Source organism: Borostomias antarcticus (genome assembly GCF_949987555.1).
Source record: "Borostomias antarcticus genome assembly, chromosome: 12".
Taxonomy (NCBI): domain Eukaryota; kingdom Metazoa; phylum Chordata; class Actinopteri; order Stomiiformes; family Stomiidae; genus Borostomias; species Borostomias antarcticus.
Genome location: NC_140245.1, coordinates 15,549,083 through 15,571,509, shown reverse-complemented (window position 1 = coordinate 15,571,509; position 22,427 = coordinate 15,549,083). Strand labels below are relative to the sequence as shown.

Sequence of the window (22,427 nt, the reverse complement as noted above, 5' to 3'; positions counted from 1 at the left end):
TGTGGGCAGATAGATGCACTTAAGTGGAATTGATTAAGAAACCTTTTACGCTTTCCAACTTACACTTCCAAGTCCTTGGCCGTTAGCTCCTCCTCGTGATGTCGGTCCGTCTGGCTGCTAAAACTAATGCAGGCGGCAGCGCAACCAATGCATCATTCATGCCCGGTGATGCAGGAGGAGGACTGGGAGACTCGCATCAACAATTGGAGATGTTAAGGGTTGACCGCTGCAACAGTGTAGCGCTAAAAAGTGACTTATTCTCGACGTTGCTGGCTACACTCTGAAAAAAAGACGGCATTAGGAGTGTGCTTCTTTTTTGTGTAGGAAATAGCCTAGGCTATTTTTGTCAGTCGACTCGCATATTGGAACTTTCTCAAAAATGAACCAGACAGCAAGCGTCTCTCATCAAATACCATGCCAGTCGTCCAAGGATCTAAAGGTCAGTTTCCTGGTATCCTTTCCCCCTCTAAATTATTATTAGGGGTTGTTTGGAGATCTTTACCCCCAAATATCCAATTTAATAGTCTAGTTATAGTCCAATGACATTAAACACTTTACTTTAATATGGATTGCAACATGGTTCGATTCCTCCCGTTTTAATAGCCCATCAGTCTAACTGTTAGCCTATGTAATATTTGTCACGTGCCTCGAAAATATTCAATAATACATTTGAGCTTTCATTTGGGGAAGTACAGAAACAACTTGCAGCATAAATTATTTGCATGTCTTGGCATTCAACGGATATAGCCAGGCTTTTTTCCCTTACACTAGCTGTGTCAACGAAATTCCTCAGATAGGTTGAAAGATAATTTTGTTCTCCATCCTCATAGCCTGATACACGTACAGTACCCAGTCATCATAGCTACAGTAGGCTAGTCTCCTAGCAACAAGTGATGTGTTGGTCTGCAAGTGCATCTAGCTTAATGATGTGTTTATTCAAAAGGAGTGGGCATAGGCAAAAAACTACTTGACGCACAAATTAAATTGAATGTTTGTGCATGCATTGGCACGTCTTCCTACGCCCCCGTAGACATGCTTGCAAATGTTGCGAAATCTAAATCCACAGACAGAGTAGAATGTATCCACATTACACAAATATTATACTCAAACTGTCTTGTCAAATAAATCTAAAGTAGCCTAACGTTATGCATATGTGATAAATTAAATAATAATTCATTTTATTTATAAAGCATGTTCATAGTGAGACAATCTGCTGAACGTCCTGAACGTATAAAAATATGAGGTTATATGAATTCAGAGAATCCTGTCTTGAAGAGCTGCTTTAGGATTTGTCCACGTCAAGGCAATAGCCTGCTTATCACTGAGCACTGCAGATCCCTGGGAAAGTGATGGGCAGAGTTTTAATCCTCTGTTATTCAAATCTATGGTTAACTGTCAATGGAGAACTCATGTTGAGGACCACATAAAGATGGAGCTAAGTCAATTTTCCAGGGAAGAGCTTTTTGTTAATCTCATGCATGCACACACACACACACACACCCACACACACACACACACACACACACACACACACACATGAACACACGCGCGGAAACCCACACAAACCCACGAACCCACACACACTCTCTCTCTCTCTCTCTCTTACACACACACACACACACACACACACACACACACACACACACACACACACACATGCACACAGAAAGAGAGAAACGGGAGGGGGGGTATAAGGGTTTGAACAAAATTACAGATTTTTTTTCTCCACCTAATCCAAAACAAAATTAAATGCTCTTTTTGTGAAAGAATGAATCCCAGACTGGGTGATTCTGTGAAAGAACGAATCCCAGACTGTGTGATTCTGTGAAAGAATTAATCACAGACTGTGTGATTCTGTGAAAGAATGAATCACAGACTGTGTGATTCTGTGAAAGAATGAATCACAGACTGTGGAAAACTGACCACACACAGTGCGACAACTTCACTTCAATGGTGAACTGATGACCTCGAGCTTGATCGCTGCATGCATTCCATCATGGCCAAACCTCGCAGCCGTCATGCTTGCCCCTCTGTCCTTTCTGTTGAATGCGTCTGCAGTTCCTGTCTCCGCCACTAGAGGACAATGTCTCCTCACTTTTGTTTTCACAGTTTTGCCCTCCGAGCCAAATATTCAATCTCGACTGTCCACACGAACTGTGTCATTTCACAGCAGGCAGGGCAGAAGGCAGAGGGCTCGGAATCCGAAAAAGTAAGCAAAAAGTCACCAAAACGTCCTACACCAACTGATAAATAGCGGTGACACTGAGAGAGAGAGAGAGAGAGAGAGAGAGGGAGAGAGAGAGGGAGAGAGAGAGAGAGAGAGAGAGAGAGGGAGAAAAAGAGAGAGACATTTTACAGAAATGAATCCCTTAATAGACAACACAGTATAACAGTGTGAAATGAAAGTCTGGGCATCAAAGCCCCTGTCCTATTGCACCTGCTTAATGGACCCACTAGAGCAGTGGTTCCCAAAGTGGAGGTCGGGACCCCCTGGGGGGTCCTGAGATGATGAGGTGGGGGGTTGGGGGGTTGCAAGATCATAAAAACAAGATCATAAAAACAATTCAAAATATCTTATTAACCATGATTGTTACAAAAGGTGAAAATAGTATTTACATTCATCATAATACAGCTACTGCTATTGTAAAATATTACAATAGATTGTGTTCTTTTGTTGTTGTTGTTGTTGCTGTTATGCCTATTAGTGCGTGTGCGCGCAAACATTTGCATTCTTAAACCACCTCCGGGTATAGAGGGGGTCCCAAGTCTCTGGCACCTGTGGCTGTAGGCGGCAGGTCCCCCCTGCTGTGGGAATCTCTCCATCCTCCGGCCACCAAATGCACCAACATCAAACGCTGTCATTCTGAGCCCAGTGAACATGAACCAGGTAACGGATATGTTCCCCACATCAAGAGCAGATAGTTGTTTTTGAAGGTAGACATGGGCAAATTTACCTTGGAAGCAGCCTTACTTGGGGTTAAGTGCCTTGCTCAAGGGCACAGTGGTAGGTAATGACTGTAAATTGGCCCGGCCCAGGTCAGATGCAATAATAACCTTGGATGTTCAATGCCGCACTTCGTCTTTCAGCACGTTCACATCTGCCGTGTTGGCCTCTTTCAGCCGGGCTCCCTCGCAGCCGAAGGTTGGCCCTGTGAAGGCGTGTGGCTCTTAGCCAGGCTCCGCCTCCTCGCTCCAGTGATCCTGTCGCTCTTATCATACGCTTCCTGCGTGAGGTTAGCAACATGTTGGGGGGGTGGCTAAGCAGCCCTGGCCCTCCTCCTTCCCTCCGTGAGCAGAGACTAACACCTGGCAACCCTCCAGGCGCGGGCAGGAGACAGGGTATTTTTGGAGCTCAATTGGGAGAGAGGAGGTGGGGTGTGTGTGTGTGTGGGGGGGGGGGGGCGGTCAGTAGAGGCAATATGCTCAATATGCTCTCTCTCTCTCTCTCTCTCTCTCTCGCTTCTCTTCACAAATACACACTCACTCACTCACTCCCACACACAGACACAAACACACACACACACACACACACACACACACACACACACACACACACATCCCTGTGTGAGATGATGTTATTATCTGTTCTATTGTGAGGGCAGAGGCAAATGCCTCTTTTGAATCGTGTGGACACAGTGAGTCGGGAAATCCAATTAATTTGTGCGTAAATATAGAGAGATGCAATAAAACTGTCTAGTGTCCTGGGCTAGGAGCATACAGAATGCCAACAGGCTGGGTTCTGTCATTGTTGAGATCCTGAGGCCTTTCTTGGTTACTGTAAAGAAGACCAAGAGGTCAGCTGATGATAGATACTGTAGATAGATGTAGATAGAGATCGATAGATAGATTTTATCGATGATAGATAGATAGATAGATAGATAGATAGATAGATAGAGTAGAGATAGGTAGATGGATGGATGGATGGATGGATAGATAGATAGATAGATAGATAGATAGATAGATAGATAGATAGATAGATAGATAGATAGATAGATAGATAGATAGATAGATAGATAGATAGATAGATAGATAGATAGATAGATGGACAGTGTCACATTAACCTCCTTATGGACTAGTGAAGTGATTCAATGTTAGGAATCCCTCCTACAACAAATGACAGCATGTGAACCTCTATGACAAAAACTGCCCAGAGGTACAGCAGGCCCAGAATACCAGCAGGCCCACTCTCTGAATACCAGCAGACACACTCTCTGAATACCAGCAGGCCCACTCTCTGAATACCAGCAGATCCACTCTCTGAATACCAGCAGGCCCACTCTCTGAATACCAGCAGACCCACTCTCTGAAAACCAGCAGGCCCACTCTCTGAATACCAGCAGACCCACTCTCTGAATACCAGCAGACCCACTCTCTGAATAGCAGCAGGCCCACTCTCTGAATACCAGCAGAAACAGTCAGTGTGAGACAGAGAGACTCACACAGCCTGGCGACATAATGCATTGGTGCGTGTGTGTGTGTGTGTGTGTGCGATTGTGTGCACGATTGTGCGAGTGTCTCATCAGTTAGTTGTGCCTCTGGTCCATTACCTCTGAAAAACATTGCCTGCATAAGGCTAACCTGAATGAGAGCAGCTGGAGCCTAAAGAAAGTGGCCTTGCTCAAGACTCACAGGGCCAGTGTTCTTCAGCAGAGCCATGCAAGGCTGTGTGAAAAAACTAAGGGGATTCGGTTGTGATGCCAACAGTAATAACATCTAGGGCCTCAGTTGCGCTCAAGAAAGTCCACAACACTCAGGAACCTCATCTCCCCCTGAACGCAGATGGAGCAAAACTCCTCACAAAGAACCCAGATAGCAAGCGGATCTGGGCCATATATGGTTCCGGAACTAAGCTACAAGTGCCAGATCTGGCCTGTATATGGCCCTGATCGGATTGCTGTCTGGGAAGGACAAACCTGCAAGGTGGGCTGAACACTTCAGCGCAGTCCTCAACCGGCCATCAAGTATGAATGAGGAGGCAATTACGAGACTGCCTCAAGTTGAAACAAACCGGTCGTTTGCTGTTCCCCCCTCCAATCGCCTTATTCACCTGGCAGCCATATTGGTCAGTTCACTGTAAAAACACCACTTCAAGAACCGAAATAGTCAAAATAACAGGCTGAATACACTATCGGGGTTACAAACTCATCAATACCAGACTCTGATTGTTTTTCACTGCCTTTGTTTTCGCGTTTGGAAATACATGGAGTTGAATGAGCCATAGTTAGCCGTCAGCTGCATTCACTCCGATGTATTTCCAAACGCGAAAACAACGGCAGTAAAAAACAATCAGAGTCTGGTAATGATGAGTTTGTTTCACCGATAGTGTATTCAGCCTGTTATTTTGACTATTTTGGTTCTTGAAGTGGTGTTTTTACAGTGAACTTTTAACATTGAAGGCAACGTGCACTTCTGCATCCGCACCCCTAATTACGTCAGACTGACCAATATGGCAGCTGAGGTGAATAAGGCGAATTGAGGAAAACATGAAGCCATAAGCCTCCTCTCATTAGGCAAAGCGCTGCGGTGCGATGCCATCCCGATGGAAATCTACAAGGCTAGAGGACCTCTTCCAGTCTGTGTGGAAATCTAAGCCGTTGCCCAGCAGTTTAAGGATGGCTCTATAATCCATCTCTACAAGAGGAAAGGCAGACTTGCAACAACCACAGAGGCATCTCCCTATTATCAATTGCTGGCGAAGTCTTGGCAAGAATCCTGTCTGTGTGGTTTCACAAAAGACAGTGGAATTGCTGACACGGTATTTACTGCCCAGCAGCTACAGGAGAAATGCCATGAACAAAGTGCTCTATATCTATTACATGGCGTTCGCTGAACTAACAAAAGGCCTATGGAAGATCATGGCCACGTATGGGTGTCCAGACAAGTTAATCAGCATAGTGTGCAAACTCCACGATGGCATGATGACCAGGGTCAGAGAGGAGCAAGAACTCTCTGATCCGTTCCCAATCACAAACGGGCTGAAGCAAGGCTGCATCCCAGTGCCGGTGCTCTTTGGCAGTTCTCTGACATGCTGAAACACTCACTCCAACAGCACTGGCATCAGCCTCATCTAATAGCCTATTGAACCAAAGTGGAGGAAGTCACTGTTGGGGAACTTGTGTTTGCTGATGACAGTGCTCTAGCTGCTGGCTCAAATGAAGAACTACAGGCCGGTATGGAACACTTCTCAAGTTCTGGGCATGAAGCCTGGACAGTCTACCAGCGCCATGCCAGGAAATGGAACCTTCTCCACCTGAGCTGTTTGAGGAAACTGCTGAAGCTCAAGTGTCAGGACGGAATCCTTGACACGGAAGTCCTCAGCAAGGCCAATAGTCCCAGCATCTCCACCCTGCTTACGAAGGCACAGCTCAGATGGACTGGCCATGTGACTCTGCACGAGACCGCCAAAATGAGTCTTCTTTGGCAAGCTTAAAAAAATGGCAAACAAGCACAAAGTGGCCCCAAACACTACTACAGGGATACCCTGAAAGCCTCCTTGAAGAGCTTTGGATTTGACCTGAAGAGGTTGGAACCCCTAGCTCAGGGCCGGCCTTCCTGGGAAAGAAAAGACCAGGAAGGTGCTGTCCTCTGTGAGAGCAGGAGAAGCTCCTGTGCCATGTTGAAGAGGCAGCAAGGAACGACTTGTGGCTGACAAGGAACGACTTGTGGCTGCACCTCCTGGCTTCTCATCCTCCCTGACCGATCCAGTACCTCAGAGCTCCACACCCTCCCTGACCTGTCCAGTACCTCAGAGCTCCACACCCTCCCTGACCTGTCCAGTACCTCAGAACTCCTCATCCTGACCTGTCCAGTACCTCAGAACTCCTCATCCTCCCTGACCTTTCCAGTACCTCAGAACTCCTCATCCTGACCTGTCCAGTACCTCAGAACTCCTCATCCTCCCTGACCTGTCCAGTACCTCAGAACTCCTCATCCTGACCTGTCCAGTACCTCAGAACTCCTCATCCTGACCTGTCCAGTACCTCAGAACTCCTCATCCTCCCTGACCTGTCCAGTACCTCAGAACTCCTCATCCTGACCTGTCCAGTACCTCAGAACTCCTCATCCAGACCTGTCCAGTACCTCAGAGCTCCACACCCTCCCTGACCTGTCCAGTACCTCAGAGAGTTCCTGGCTCAGATTAGCTTGTTCAGCCATCTGCACACTCACCCCCCCCCCCCCCCCACACACACACACACAAAAACTAGATGTGTCATGGTCATCACCAACTATGATGGACGAACAAGGTATGCATGGACGAACAAGGTATGCGTGTGCGTTTGTCTGTGTCATATGTTTGTGCATGTGCGTTTGTGTACTGTATGTATGCCTTGTGTGTGTGTGTGTGTGTGTGTGTGTGTGTGTGTGTGTGTGTGTGTGTGTGTGTGTGTGTGTGAAGAGCAGTATTCCCCTGTACCTCAGAGGCCCAAGGGGAGTCAGACTCTTGAGAAATAGACTGGTTCCCTCAGGGATATAAAGTGTGTCACATCAGGACACAATTGTTTCCTTAAGTAGGACAGCTGTTTAACACTGTTACTCCTCTTAGACACAACAGGGTTTGGTGTCACTATTACTACAGGTATTGTTACCTCCGCCCAGGACTGGGGGAGGACGCTATGTTTTTGGTGGTGTTTGTTAGTTAATTTATTTATTTGTTAGTTACTGTAGCAGGATTACGCAAAAACCACCAGAAGATGGAAGAACCCTATCAATTTTGGAGTGGATCCAAATCACGGGACAGATCCACAAATTATTTTTCACTTTTGTTACCAGTGCCAGATAGACCGAGCTGCTCATAAACCGCAATGGTAATGTACCACCGGTATATTCTGGACATTCGTCTTCTCTGTATTGGTGCATAATGTACACAGTATACACTGCACATGCTGATGACATGCATTATGGGCAGAGGTCTGCGCTCTCCCAGTGTCTTTCTAGTTGCTGCTGTATCAACAATCTTAACATGATGACAATATCCCCTGTTGCCTGTTTGAACGTGAGACAGCTTAGCTCAACTGGCCATGAAAAGAGATTCATCATGGAAGTGGAATGTTTATGTTCTTACTGTTCACTTTGAAATCTGGTAATCAGCACAGATAATTGTCAGTGTCTCCCCTGCTGCTTAGTGGGCTGATTTTCATGTTGACAGCTAATTATTCTTAATGGGGCATTTAGCAGATGCGGTCAAGTACATTCGGTCAACCATTTATTCGTGTGGAAAAATATGACTGTCAAATCTGAAGCCAGACAAAAAGACACCTTGAAACAAGTGATTAACTGCCTGTGGTTTGAGTTTGGCTACCCGCACACGCAGTAAAAGCCTTATCAAGAAGCTCATGCTGTGCGTGAAGTTTCTATGTTGAGTTGGGGTCGTCCATTGGCTGGTGTAGCATTCATAGGGAAAGTAATTAGCTGGGTGAGCTGGGTATTGTCATAGGAACTACTCATGTAATGGGGACTTGTGTTGTTGGCCTCCCTGGTTGGAATTACATGACCAGTTTGAGAGCACATGCAATGGAAACAAAAGATACTTTTAGTTCACTTCTGTTTGCATACAGATCAGCAGAGAGTAAGTTTGATAGAGCACGGAGGTGCAAACTGTATATCCAGAGAGACATTATGACTGGGTCAGTCTGATACCCAGGTATTAATAATCCCAGCCATTACTGTTCTCTCTGTGAGAAGCCATTCTAATTCAGGGTAGCTCAGCAACAGCAACAGCACTGGCTGTGCTCTTCTTGCTGTCAACAAAGAAACTGCGCCTCTCCTGCCATGATGGGCCTGTTTGACGGGGAGGCGATCTATTCACAGCCTTCCTCCTGGTAGCAGGGCCCAGTGAGAACACCTTCCTCCTGGTAGCAGGGCCCAGTGAGAACCCCTTCCTCCTGGTAGCAGGGCCCAGCGAGAACCCCTTCCTCCTGGAAGCAGGGCACAACGAGAACCCTTTCCACCTGGAAGCAGGGCCCAGCAAGAACCCCTTCCTCCTGGAAGCAGGGCCCAGTGAGAACCCCTTCCTCCTGGTAGCAGGGCCCAGCGAGAACCCCTTCCTCCTGGAAGCAGGGCACAACGAGAACCCCTTCCTCCTGGAAGCAGGGCACAACGAGAACCCTTTCCACCTGGAAGCAGGGCCCAGCAAGAACCCCTTCCTCCTGGTAGCAGGGCCCAGCAAGAACCCCTTCCTCCTGGTAGCAGGGCCCAGTGAGAACCCCTTCCTCCTGGAAGCAGGGCCCAGCAAGAACCCCTTCCTCCTGGTAGCAAGGCCCAGTGAGAACCCCTTCCTCCTGGTAGCAGGGCCCAGCGAGGACACCTTCCTCCTGTTAGCAGGGCCCAGCGAGGACGCAGCTCCAGCCCAGCGGCCGTGGCTGAACTCGGGCCTTCAGTCGTTGCTCAGAATGGAGAGCATTTCCACACCCTCTCTCGTTCCGACGCTTCAATATTTAATGGGAGAGGGAGCAACGTCTGGGATTCAGACTTTATTTCACTCTTCTCTCTCTCTCTCTCTCACACTCCATCTCTTCCCCAGATTCTGTCTTTCACCCCCCCCCCCAAAAAAAAAGCTTCCAATCAATCACTCATTACATTTACATGTACAGTGTAGAGTTACATTTGGTGAGCAATGATGATGAGAGTTTGCTGTGTTTGTTTCATCACTTGAATAGAGCTCACAGTTTTATAGAAGGAAGAAATAATCAAACCAGCCTTCCCATTCTCTTTCTTGTTTACCGAGTGCACAGTACACACGCACTCTGTAAACAAGACAATCACAATCTGTATGGACAACAAAGAGGAAGTGAAAATGTGTGTCTCCATTTTCAAGTCCTGCAAGACAACAGGAGGACTATTGGAAAGTTAACAAATTGGGGGGTGGGGTGGGTTTATTGTGACTGGACTGAAAGACAGGAAAGGGCTGAGACATGATTGCTTTGCTTTGGCAGCAAATAAAGACGTCAATCTGCATGGTTAGGTCAAGGAGCGAGACGTGTCTTTCTGCTGCACCCCTCTGCGTAGCGTGTCCTTTACACTGTGGTTCGATGGCTAATAGAGTAACCGAGTGAAGCGGGTAGCTGGTGAAACTCACTCCTCAAAGGAGCGCTGGCAGCCCCTCCAAGAGGGACGACCCTAATGGTGCAACTGTCTCAAGCGGGAGAGCTTGATGGATGTAGGTTCGAATCCCACCCTGCCCCTTAATGCTGGCTACATTGGTGCCGTGACCCGGACGTCCAGCGGTGTGGAGTGAGTGTATCTGAGTGAAATGTGACATTAGCTGGTGAAACTCACTCCTCAAAGGAGTGTTGACAGTCCCTCCAAGAGGACTATCCCTATTGGTGCAACTGTCGGCGTGTCCGCCTCGCAAGGAGGACATATTGTTGAATGTGGGTTCGAATCCCTCCCTGGCCAGGCCCTTAAAGGGATAGTGTAATTTTGGACAATTAAGTGTAAAGGGATAGTGTAATTTTGGACAATTAGGGGTACTAACATATTATCGCCCGTTTTTGGCGTTATTCCGTCGCAAAGTGCGCCTTACGAGGTCGCATAGCCTAATCATTGTTCTCTGATAGATTTAATATGTCCCGATGTATTAAGACACCAAATTATAATAATTATTAGGCCTATAATTGCTAATAACACTAGCTATAGACATATTTAAATCTTTACAATCCTGCAAAAATCTTACTTAGCCTACTGCAGCTTTAAAAAAAAATAAAAAACGGAACGGTATGGTTGAGGTGGTTCATGTTTAATTAGCTACAGTCCAGAGTTTCTGCACCATTATTGACAACTCCCAAGGCTTTCCCCTCAAAATAATTGATTGGTTGTCTCTAAAGTGAGTATTACAGCAGAATAAACCTGCAAACGACTCCCACATTCTTACACTTGCTTCCATTGCTTCATTGACTGAAAGAGGAGCATTGGACGATTTGTTTAGGTCTACTGTGCACTTTATTCAACATTGTCGTACCCAAGTCCTGCGTTTCATGGCCACAAAATACCCAATAGCCCAACACTCCTTCGCTCATGATTCTCTCTTCTGAAATCTTAAAACTATTTTGATCACGAACGTATAGAGTAGCCTCTCTCTGTCTCCGCCCCGTGTCTTGGTAGCCTATTTGGATGAGCGAAGACCATAGATTCTTATTCATTGATCAGCGCTCACCGGGACTCCACTCAGAAGCTACAGTGGCTGCGTGTCGCTTTAAAGAAGAGCGGTAGACGGGAGCAATGCGTCGTTCCAGGCGTAGGTTGTAAACGGGATTTCCCCGGTGCCCGTGCATTAGTGGAACGCCTGATCGATCTGCAGGTGACATCTTCGTGTTCAGGTTGATAATTCTGACTCCAGACATCGGCGCCTCCAGGTTGAACCTCCTGCTTCTCTATGGACCCATACGTCGGCTAGACTTCTGCCAAAGCGTGATGAACATTGTCGAGTAGACTAATTTCACTGGGTCCGAAAATCAAGACTTGATCAAACACAATGACAGCTTCGAAGGAGCCATCAAAAAAGAAATCGAACCAGCAACAGGAAGAGGTAAATACTCGATTATAATAGGCCTACATATTTAGTCAGATTAGCCTCTGACATTTTTCAAGGGTTTTCTGTCGGTCGTCGTAATCTTAAGGTTTTACAATGCGACTCCCATCAAAGGCAAGTTCATTCAAAGATTTCCACATCTTGATCTGCGAAGGCATGTTGCCTCTGAAATGTTCACGTCTGTACAACAGTTCTGGCTGCTTTGATGATTGTGATGTCTTATACCTTAGCCTATATGTAAAAACAAACAAAAAAAACAGCTCAAACCATTGAACTAATCTTAAGGCTAAGCTATTGTAGGCTCTTGTTTTAATAAATACATTAATTAATTAATTTCCAATCAGTTGATAAGCCCAGTCTAATAGAAACACAATTTCAGTCAACACACACAGCACAGCTCATGTTTAGGCTACACATTTATATGACACTTCTCTCTGCAGATGATTAATTAATTTCTAGGTGAATTTTTTTAGATAGATGTCTGGCTGCTATAGCTGCTAGGGGAGGCTGTAGTATCCCTTAGAGGAGTTGGTCCTTATCAACATGCTCTATTTCCCTGAAGCTCATCAGTGACTTCAGTCCTCTCGGGTCTTGACTGTGATGTGAAGAATAGCTCAGCGATCTTGAACAGGTACCCTGGGAGTTGAAGTCCCAGCCCCGCGCAGTGAACGCTCCGTGGACCAACCACACGCTGGCATGAATGATATGCTGATAGGAAGTCTCAGTGGACGAGCAGTATGATTTATGTTGGCTAGGGTTCCTCTCCAGGGGAGAGAACAGATCTGGACACTGTGTAACGCTCCTGACCGGTTGCATATATCTTGAACATTTATTTTTATTTGTATGTTGTCAGCGCTGCCCTGCTTACAACAACAACAACAACAATAACAACAACAACAATAATAACAACAGCATGGTTCTAAAACGGTTTTACAGTTGGCTACAATATTGTAAAATAAAGATATGAACATAAAATAAATAACAAATTAAGACTTCATCCATCCATCGATCTTCATCCGCTTATCCGGGGTCGGGTCGCGGAGGCAGCAGTTCCAGCAGGGGGCCCCAGACATCCCTTTCTCTGGCAGCATCAACCAGCTCTGCCTGGGGAATCTTTAGCCGCTCCCAGGCCAGTGCGGAGATGTAATCCCACCACCTATTCCTGGGTCTACACCACGGCCTCCTCCCAGCCGGACACGCATGGAAACCCTCCCTAGGGAGGCGCCCAGGAGGCATCCTCACTAGATGCCCGAACCACCTCAACTGGCTCCTTTCGACGCAAAGAAGCAGTGGCTCTACTCCGAGTCTCTCCCGGATGACTGAACTTCTCACCCGATCTCTCAGGGAGACCCCAGCCACCCTCCGGAGAAAACTCATTTCAGCCGCTTGTATCCGTGATCTCGTTCATTCGGTCATGACCCATCCTTCATGACCATAGGTCACAACAGTGCGGTAAAGCGACTGCAGAACCGCACCAGCTGCTCCGATTCTCCCTCTCCATGGTTCCCTCACTCGTGAACAAGACCCCCAGATACTTGAACTCCTTCACTTTGGGTAAGGACTCATTTCCTACTCGGAGCGGACAGACCACCGGTTTCCTGCTGAGAACCATGGCCTCAGACTTAAGTGCTGATTCTCATCCCAGCCGCTTCACACTCAGTTGCGAACCTATCCAGAGAGTGCTGGAGGTCGCAGGCAGATGATGCCATCAGGACCACATCATCTGCAAATAGCGGCGACGCGATCCCCAGCTCACCGAACTGCAAACCCACCTCCGCACGGCAACGCCTCGATATCCTGTGCGTGAAAATCACAAACAGGATTGGTGACAAAGCGCATCCCTGGCGGAGGCCAACCCCCACCGGAAAGGAAGAAGACTTACACTGCGCTCACACGTATGTGTTTCAGGCTTCAACTTTGACGCTTCTCATTCACTTTGAATGGAGCGGCATCATGCGTTGCCGAACGGAATTGTGGTTGCGTTGTGGTTCAGTTGCGTCGCGTTGCTTGCGTAGCTTGCGTTGAGAGTTGAGAAAAGTTCATCTTTTGAAGCGTTACCGCAGCCGTCAGCCAATGGGCTTCATTCATGAGCTGCTGATGTCACAGGCTGTTCATGCCTCTCGTCCTTCGCCATTACTCAACTGTTGTAATGTTGTCTGTACTCCGGGTACTATGTCACTTATTTAAATGTTAACAGTTTTTCAGGCGACAAATTAACTATGTAGATTCTCGAAATGTAATCAGTGTATCAAAATACCCCCCTCTTGACTTGTTTTGAGAGATCGCTGTCTGGTGCTAGCTACATGACAGGCTATACTGCTTAAAAAAGTCATTTTGGACAATGTGATTGGTTGTTGTTTGTGAGCGTCAGACCCGCCCACTCACAAGCGCCAACGCTGAAGCTTCCAAAGCGTACGTGTGAGCAGCCCATTACTGCCGAGGACACGGACACAGCTCTCGCTCTGGGTGTACAGGGATTGGATGGCCCTAAGTAGGGCGTGGGGTGAGGGGATTAAGACTTCATAATTTTGCCAAATAGTCGATATAGTACAGTGCAGTATTTGTAGGTCTATATTAACTCTCAATTACATTGCCACTCAGTATGCAAATGTGTACAGCAGGTCTGTGGTGATGTCAGTTTTACAAGCTTTGAATAGAACATTTTCTGTATTTTACTTATCCACTTATCAGTTCCTGTCTAATCACACAGGGTCTGGTGATTGGATTAGGAATTTCTCGGGACACGGGCATATAGCCAATCATGTCTTTATAATCTATCCTTATAACCAAAGCAGGTAAGTAGGGCCCCCTGCGTGAGCTAATGGCAGGTATGAGGCAGATGCTAGCGCAGGTATGGTGTGATTACAGCCGCTGGGCTGGTCATTACTGGCTCTCAGCAGCACGCCACTTTCTGTCTGTCTGGTACAGCAGCGTAATAACCACCCTGGAGAGAGGTGAGAGAGAGAGAGAGAGAGAGAGATGGGGAGTGGGGGGGCATGGAGCAGCCCACTCTCGTCAAATCTGCATACGGATGACACAACGTTACATTATGAAAGTCCTTAGCTAGCTGGCTAGCTAGCTGGCCCTTCTGGCTAGCTCCGCATATTGCAGTAATTGCTCAATGCTCACTGCCCGCGCGGCTCCATACATTTTGTGCACACGCGGTATTTGGACCACTGCCTGCAACCTGGGTGCGGTGTATTCAAAATCTGCGTACGGTTTGCACGCCTATAAGTTTGTGTGATTTGTACGCAGGTGGGCGAGATTGGGTTAGACGGAGACACGGATTAGAGGCTGATCACACAGCGGCCACCAGAGGCCGCTTCAAAACCGCCCGAAACAAAATGCAGCGCAGTGCGCCTGTGGTCTGTGGCGCTAGCTAGAATAGTTAGCCAGGTTTCCCAAACTCTATAGCACAAGACAAACAGGTGTTGTTGGTTAAACTGACCACATAACAGGAATCTACTGTACCGGTTACTTTCTAGCCTGAAAACTTAATAAAGTGACATATTAACAGCCGTAGAGGCAGTTACTTGATTGACCGCCTGGGCCAGTGAGCAGTGCAGTGTGACTTGATCGGAAAAGTTGAGAATATCGTAACTTTTAACGCACATCTAAAAACCTCTTGAAAAACGTGGCTGGCGGCACAACAGAGGAGCACATGCCAGGTTTCTAGCGATGTGTCTCGGTGTGATCAGCCCCTTCAGGACAGGTACAGCAGGCCCAGAGACTGGGAGAGATCTGGGGTGTCTGTCATCATCACTGACAGCGCAGAGATCACCGTCCTACCTCAGTTGTGGTGAATGGACTGAACTGACATAGCGCTTCTATCCAAAGTTTACAATGCAGGGCCTCTCGTTCACCCATTCACACACACATATAGGACTCGCAACAATGGCGGCAGCTGCCATGCAAGGTGCTAGCCTGCTCTTTGGGAGAAATTTGGCGTGTAGTCCTAACAGACCTGGACTACACCGACAACATCAGCCTGATATCTAACCACGTGAGGCAAGCACAAGAGATCCTGACCAGAGGGGAAAAGGAACATCCCAAAGTGGGCCTTGGTCTGAACGCCAAGAAAACTCACAGTATAGGTCATCACCTATAACACCCCGGAACATCTACCCCTAGTGACAGCTGAAGGTACTGCTCTGAAGGAGGTTGAGGACTTCAAATATCTGTGCTCTTGGGTCAACTCAACAGAACAGGACCTCAAAGTGAGGAAGGCGCTCACGCAGAGAGCTCTAAACGGCATGAGCAACGTGTGGAAATCCAACCTCCCCCGTGAAACTATCATAACGGGCACAAAGATCTGTATGGAGAGAGGTCAAGGGTGAGTGGGAAGACAACAGCAAGGAGAATGAGGCTGGCTGGCTGGGCACTGCTACAGACACCGCAAGCTTCCGGCCAGCAAGCTGGTGTTATGGGAACCACCTCCATGGCGTGGACACAAGTCACCAAGGACGTCCTACTAAAACATTCGTCGACATAATCAAGATGGATGCGGGAGTGGAGAGCACCGAAAAGATCGGCAGGTGTGTGGAGGACCGGGATAACTGGAGACAAAGATGGGAGGCCCGTCTGTGGATGACCCGAGGATGGGGTTGTGTCTTGCCCATGGACACTTCAACATGTGGACAGGAGTGGAAGGGATTTGAACCGCTGACCCTACGATCATTGGACGACCTGAGCCCCACAGCCGCCCCAATCAAACTGTCTCTCAATCTCACAACAGACTTCCATCTGAAACGAGTTCCTTCTGCTGTCATTCTGACCGTTAATAAATCAGTCTACTGGGAGTGACAGATGTCCCTGTGTTCCGAAACAAGTCGATCTGACCTGGGCTGAGCAGGGCCGTGTCTATAGAAGCAGAGTAGATGGACGAGGTGATGTGTTTTTATTTAGGACCTGACAGGGCTGGCCCATCATACTGACAGAACCAGCGGCTTTAGAACCAGCGCACTCTCCTGTCACCACTAAACAACAGCAGAGACACCTCGTTTCTCAACGTAATAATGCTGCAGTATAATGACTGTGGTCACAACATTGCGTTTGCATGACATGAGGGAATGATGATTCTAACTATACACGTACAGTAGTAGCAGTACAGGCAGAACTGTAGTTGTACAGACAGGCAGGCAGACAGGCAGGCAGACAGGTCTATAGACTGACAACCTGAGCGTTGTGAGTGTTGTGGAGGTGTGTATGTATGTATGTATGTATGTACTGTGGGAACCAGGTGAGGCCAGGTGAGACCACATGAGGCCAGGTGAGGCCAGGTGAGACCAGGTGAGGCCAGATGGGACGCACACAAATGTGAGGAGACGGGGTTACTGCTCTCCTGCACAGTCGTGCATTTATTGAGGGTGAAAAACAAGAGAAGAGGGGTTCTGGGTCCTAACAATCAAAAACAAGAGAAGAGGGGTTCTGGGTCCTAACAATCAAAAACCCGGGGCTCTGTCTCCCACCAGCCATCCCCTCCCGGCCGCCGTGCTTCGCGGGGGTTGGCCCTGTTAGTCATCAGCCCTAAACTCTTGAATGAGGTCTGGAGTGTCCTTTTGAGGGTGTTTGGCTCTGACGAGGTGATTTGCCCCAGCTGCTGCTCCTCCGGCAGGGCGGCTGATGAGGCAAGTGGGGGCAGCTGTGTCCGGTTGTTGCCTGGGAGACGATGGGTCTCCTGTAGATGCCACTCACAACCAGGCCTCGCTGTCCATGGTGCTGAAGTGGCTGTGCCAGGGCCTCTGTCCATGGTGCTGAAGTGGCTGTGCCAGGGTCGCTGTCCATGGTGCTGAAGTGGCCGTGGTCAGGGTCACTGTCCGCCACCAAGGTGCTGAAGTGGCCATGCCGGAGCCCTGGCCTCACCAGGGTTGCCACTGGTGTGTGTGTGTGTGTGTGTGTGTGTGTGTGTGTGTGTGTGTGCATGTGTGCATATGTTTGTTTGTATGTATGTATGTATGTGTTGGAGCCATTTTTGTTGTTTTTGTAGAACTACAAGTCGTCGTAGTTTGATGAGTTAGTGACTCAATCACGGTGTGTCCATCACATCAATCGATTCAGGCATGAGGACGCCGAGAGGACATTGATTTTCAACCGCAAAACGTGAGACTGCAAGAATAAGCCATCGATCGCAAGCAATGCGGTATACTGTAGCTTATGTTGTTTGTTTGATTTATTTTTGTTTTGATATTGAACTTTGACTTTTCTTGAATCCACATTTTGACGCATGTCACATGACACATTGAACCTTTCTTATTTTTGTTGTGAAGGTGCACTCATTCGCACTAGCCTACTTACACACACACACCCGCACACACACACACACACACACACACACACACACACAATATACCTTCAATCAACATCAACTCCCAAGTTAGTGCCGGGTACTGTGGATATAGATTGGTGTTTGAAGTCCTTCTTTGTAGGCGTTAATATGGCTTAACACTAGAAATGACAACTTTGAAAGCCAAGACAGTATGTATGTATGTATGTATGTACATGTTTTTTATTATCTTATTGTATTATATACTATGCTGTGCACATGCTGTACATATGGATAATATAGTCCTGTTCTTCCTCATGTTTATGCTTATTGTTACAGGCCATACTCTATCTGCATTTCCAACCTTGCTGTAATTCCTTATTATATTTTTATATATTTTATGTTTTTCTGTGCTGAAATGCCACATTTTCCCCTAGGGGGGTCATTAAAGTATCTGTCTGTCTGTCTGTCTAGGGCTACAGACAAATAGACAACCGAACTGAACATTCCTCTGGTTAACACTCACATAATGGCTCCAGTGCAGACAGGAGGCTGTAACGCAATGAACCCTGGGAGTTCAGCCTGTGTGCCTTTCTCTACGGTAGCGCAGCCCCACGGGTGTCTGGCGCACTCTCTCTGGGTGTTAGAAAGGTTCCAAATATTTAAGTACATGATTATTATATTTGCTTATTATTTCCACCTTAAGAACAGAGTTAAGCTGTGAGTAATATCTACCTGCCACCTTAAGTGCACAAGGCGTTCTGGGTCTTTCATTCATCCAGTACTAGAGCGGTGAATTCAGTCAAGTTCGCCACGCTACAACTTCATCTGTGCAGCACTGCAGTGTCAGTGTGCGTCTCTGAATTACTGTAAGTTCACTGTTCCAACCCAGTAATTTATGTTGTACTCATTGGCCGTGCTGATTTGTGTTACTGCCGTTTCTGTACTTTATTTCGGCTCCATCGTCGATTGATTGACAGCTGATTGTTCACACGTTCCTTTGATGTTTGTTTCTTACATTGGGGGCCTTAAAGGACAATGCTCGTTTTTGACAACCTGGACCTTAGTTAGAAGTTATCTCGGTGAGTGAAACGTCTTATAATATGTCGTAAATAAGGTCCAGGTTATCAAAAACGAGCATTGTTCTTTAAGCACAACTTGTATAACTTTGTTATATTTCCTGTAAGTCAAGATTCTGTAAAGAAATACACGTGAGACTGGCGTGTTTTAAGCACTTTATTTAGCACGTCTGATCTGCATTAAGTTCGGTCATGTGTGTTCCATGGGCGCCGCCATTACGCAACACCCGCAGCTGCGGTCGGCCCTTCAACTAAGCTCATTAAGCGCAGTTTCATGCTGCGGAGACTATTATTTGCAGTTATTGGTTTATGTTGATGTTATTCTGCAGCTTTTATGGGAAAGTGTACTGCTAAGTAATGTGTGTACTGTAAAGGCATATTGCATACTATTTTATATTATTGCAGTATTTATTTGATACTGAAGTATGGTATTTTGCACTCATACTTATTGTTTTTATGTATCTGTTTATTGCAGAAGCACACACACACACCGTAATTCACACTCAGTGCTTGTACCATCCTACCATTCAACCATCTGCATACCCATGCCTGTACTGTACCCTGGCCGTGCCTACATCCTCAGTAAAGTTGCCATAGACCAAATTCACTCTCCTGTCAAGTGTGTCCTGACCGACGCCCCGGGGGCGAATGGAACATATTCCTATTGAACCAGTCCCCTTATACAGTTCTTCCTATAGCCTCTCCAACATTTGTGGTCCTTCGAGCCGGATGCTCTATTTACCCCTGGATAACATGGAGTTTGAAGACAGCGGAGCACGGCCTAAGCGTCAGACACGCCCACCAACCCGTCTGGACAACTACCAGGTCAACTACATCGGGCACAGGCAACGAGACAGGCATAGGTACGAGGAAGAGCGGCCATCTCATGAGGAGGGAGCAGCCAAGATGACCCCCCCCCCTACTCCACCCCCTCTCCCTACATCGATCACCACAGGCGGGATGCTGACCTCCAAGAGGCGGACCTGTACTACCCAGAGCGGCAGGGGTACAGTCCGGAAACCCAGCTAGCCCACCTACGGTATCCAGAGAGAGAGCCCAGGGAGGAGATTTGAGAACCACCATCACTCCATGTACCCCAAGAACACACCTTGAGAGACGAACTCAGGGACATACAGAACGAAAGTGTCATGTTACAGCAGTCACAGCAGGTCATCCACGCTGATGTGGCTGCACTCTGTGAAGTTCAGACTGAGATGAGGAGGCTAACCAACACAGTGATTGGCCTTCAGCAAGCTACGCCACACTCCGTCAGCCATTAGGACCCCCATCCTGTCCACACTGAGGACAACGAGGACTGGCCTGAACCCCCACCATGGCCAGACACAGCGGACTTTGAAGAGCCACCAGCTCAACCGACGATGGACCGACGAGCTGATGGCGGAGCTACAGCTGATGAAGAGCCAAGCCATGTCAGCTAGCCGCCGCAGAGCGTCACCAGTGAAGGTCGGCAGTCAACCTCCCTTCCTCCAACCCCGGCAGATAAGCAGGGAGCCATATTCCCCCTACATGGCTTCCACCTCCACCGCACCCCGGCGCTACCAATGGGATCCTACCTCACAGCCTCCTCCACCACAGCCTTCGAGCGGTTCGCCCTCCATGTCCAGTCGCTGGTCGGCCTTCTGAAGACATTGGGCACTGATGGTGATGTGCAACTTCGCTGTGGGTCTCATGTGGTGAGACTGCTAAGCAAACTACCCCCAGAGCAACGAGCCAACTTCAGTCGATGCACATTCCGGAAGCCAGGGACTGTTCCCACCCTGCTCGATCTGGCCCAGTGGCTCCAGTATGAATCCTGGTGTCAGGACTTCGACGGGCAGACATCATCCAGAGAGGTGTAAGAGAAGCAAGCGTCCAGGTCAGAAGGTCGCCAGGGACAGCGGTCCGTTACTGTCCTCCACGGATCTAAGGGCCCCGAGGAGAAAAGCGCTCCTACGGGAGGCTCCAAGGGGAAGAAGGGGAGAGCCAAGCCCTACTGCCCTCTCTGTGAAAAAAGGAGGAGCACTTCCTTAGCCAGTGTGCAGAAGTCACAAAGCTGACCAAAGACTCACAGACTGGATAAAGGACAACAAGAGGTGCTGGCGCTGTGCAAGGCCTCACCAAGCAGCCCAATGTGACCTAAAGAAGCCCTGCGGCCTGTGCCAAGGGAAACATCTACAGGTCCTTCATGAAGTCAACGGTCGACCATCGAGACCATCGACCAAGGAGGAGAGTTGCCTGGTGAGCTCTGCCACTGAAGTCCTGTACCTCGACCGACCACCAGAGGACAACAGGGTCTTACTGAAGGTCGTCAGAGTGCTCCTCCATCATGGCAATCACACTCTAACCACCTATGCCATCCTGGATGACGGGTCCAAAAGGACTATGCTCCTGTCAGCAGCTGCCCGAGAGCTCGGCCTACAAGGCACACGTGAGGAACTGCCCCTGCGGACCATCAGACAGGATGTCCAGACGCTCCGTGGCTCTTCAGTATCTTTCCACATCTCTCCTGCTGCTGATCCAAAGACCAGCTTCCTAGTCTCCAGGGCCTTCACCTCAGCTTGCCTTGGTTTGTCTGAGCAGTCCTACCCGATGGACCGACTCCAGAAGAGGTACACCCACCTGGTTGGTTTACCAATCAAGCCCTTTCAGAGTGTCAGACCCCTGGTGCTTATTGGCTCCGACCACCCACACCTGATCACCGCCATCGAGCCAATCAGACTGGGTCTTCCAGGTGGGCCCGCCGCTGTCCGTACCAGACTGGGTTAGACCCTTCAGGGTCCGGCAAGGTTCGTCCAGCAGCCTCTACGTCCACAGCAGTGTCTGGTGACATCAGTTCCCACACAAAATTCAGAACTGTTCAAGCATATTGAAAAGCTTTGGCAGCTCGACACTCTTCCATACAGGAGTGAGAAGGTTGTAACCAGGTCGAAGCAAGACCAAGCAGCAGTAGCCCTGCTAGAAGAGAAGACCATCCGCGTGGAGGTAGCAGGGGTCCTGCGCTATGCCATGCCCCTTCTGCGCAAGGGAGACATGCCTGTCCTCCACGCCCCCAAAGAAGCCGTCATGCCGAGTCTGCGGAGCACAGAAAGACGACTGGCTAAAGATCCAGAGTGGACTAAAGCCTACAGCGCAGAGATCCAGAAGCTGGTGGATGCAGGCTCCGTGACCAAGCTAAGCCCTGAAGAAGTCAACCAAGAGGGAGAAGAGTGGTACATTCCTCACCACATGGTGAGCCATAATGACAAGAACAATTGTCTTCAATTGCTCCTATCAGTACAGAGGCCAGAGCCTGAATGATTCACTGCTGCCTGGACCCACCCTTGGAGCATCGCTCCTGGGAGTGCTACTGCGCTTCCGGGAACACGCTGTCGCCCTTAGCGCTTACATTCAAGGGATGTTCCATCAAGTCCACCTCCTCCCTGAAGACCGTCCCCTGCTACGGTTCGTTTGGCGCGACTTGACCAGAGATGACCCTCCAGCAGTATTCGAGTGGAAGGTTCTACCGTTCGGCACCACCTGCAGTCCCTGCTGCACCACGTTTGCCCTGCAATGCCATGTA

General features: G+C 48.3%; 1 protein-coding gene across 1 annotated transcript in view; it reads left to right on the top strand.

Moving 5' to 3' along the window:
- Window positions 1-379: 379 nt before the first annotated feature.
- The window catches only part of LOC311315740 (inactive dipeptidyl peptidase 10-like), a gene marked incomplete at both ends in the record, with an annotated part of 77,480 nt that continues 55,432 nt past the window's right edge, over window positions 380-22,427 (top strand). Inside the window, one exon of the mRNA XM_084446443.1 lies at window positions 380-439. Within this exon, the coding sequence (XP_084302569.1) occupies window positions 380-439 (60 nt within the window). The remainder of the gene's footprint in view (window positions 440-22,427) is intronic.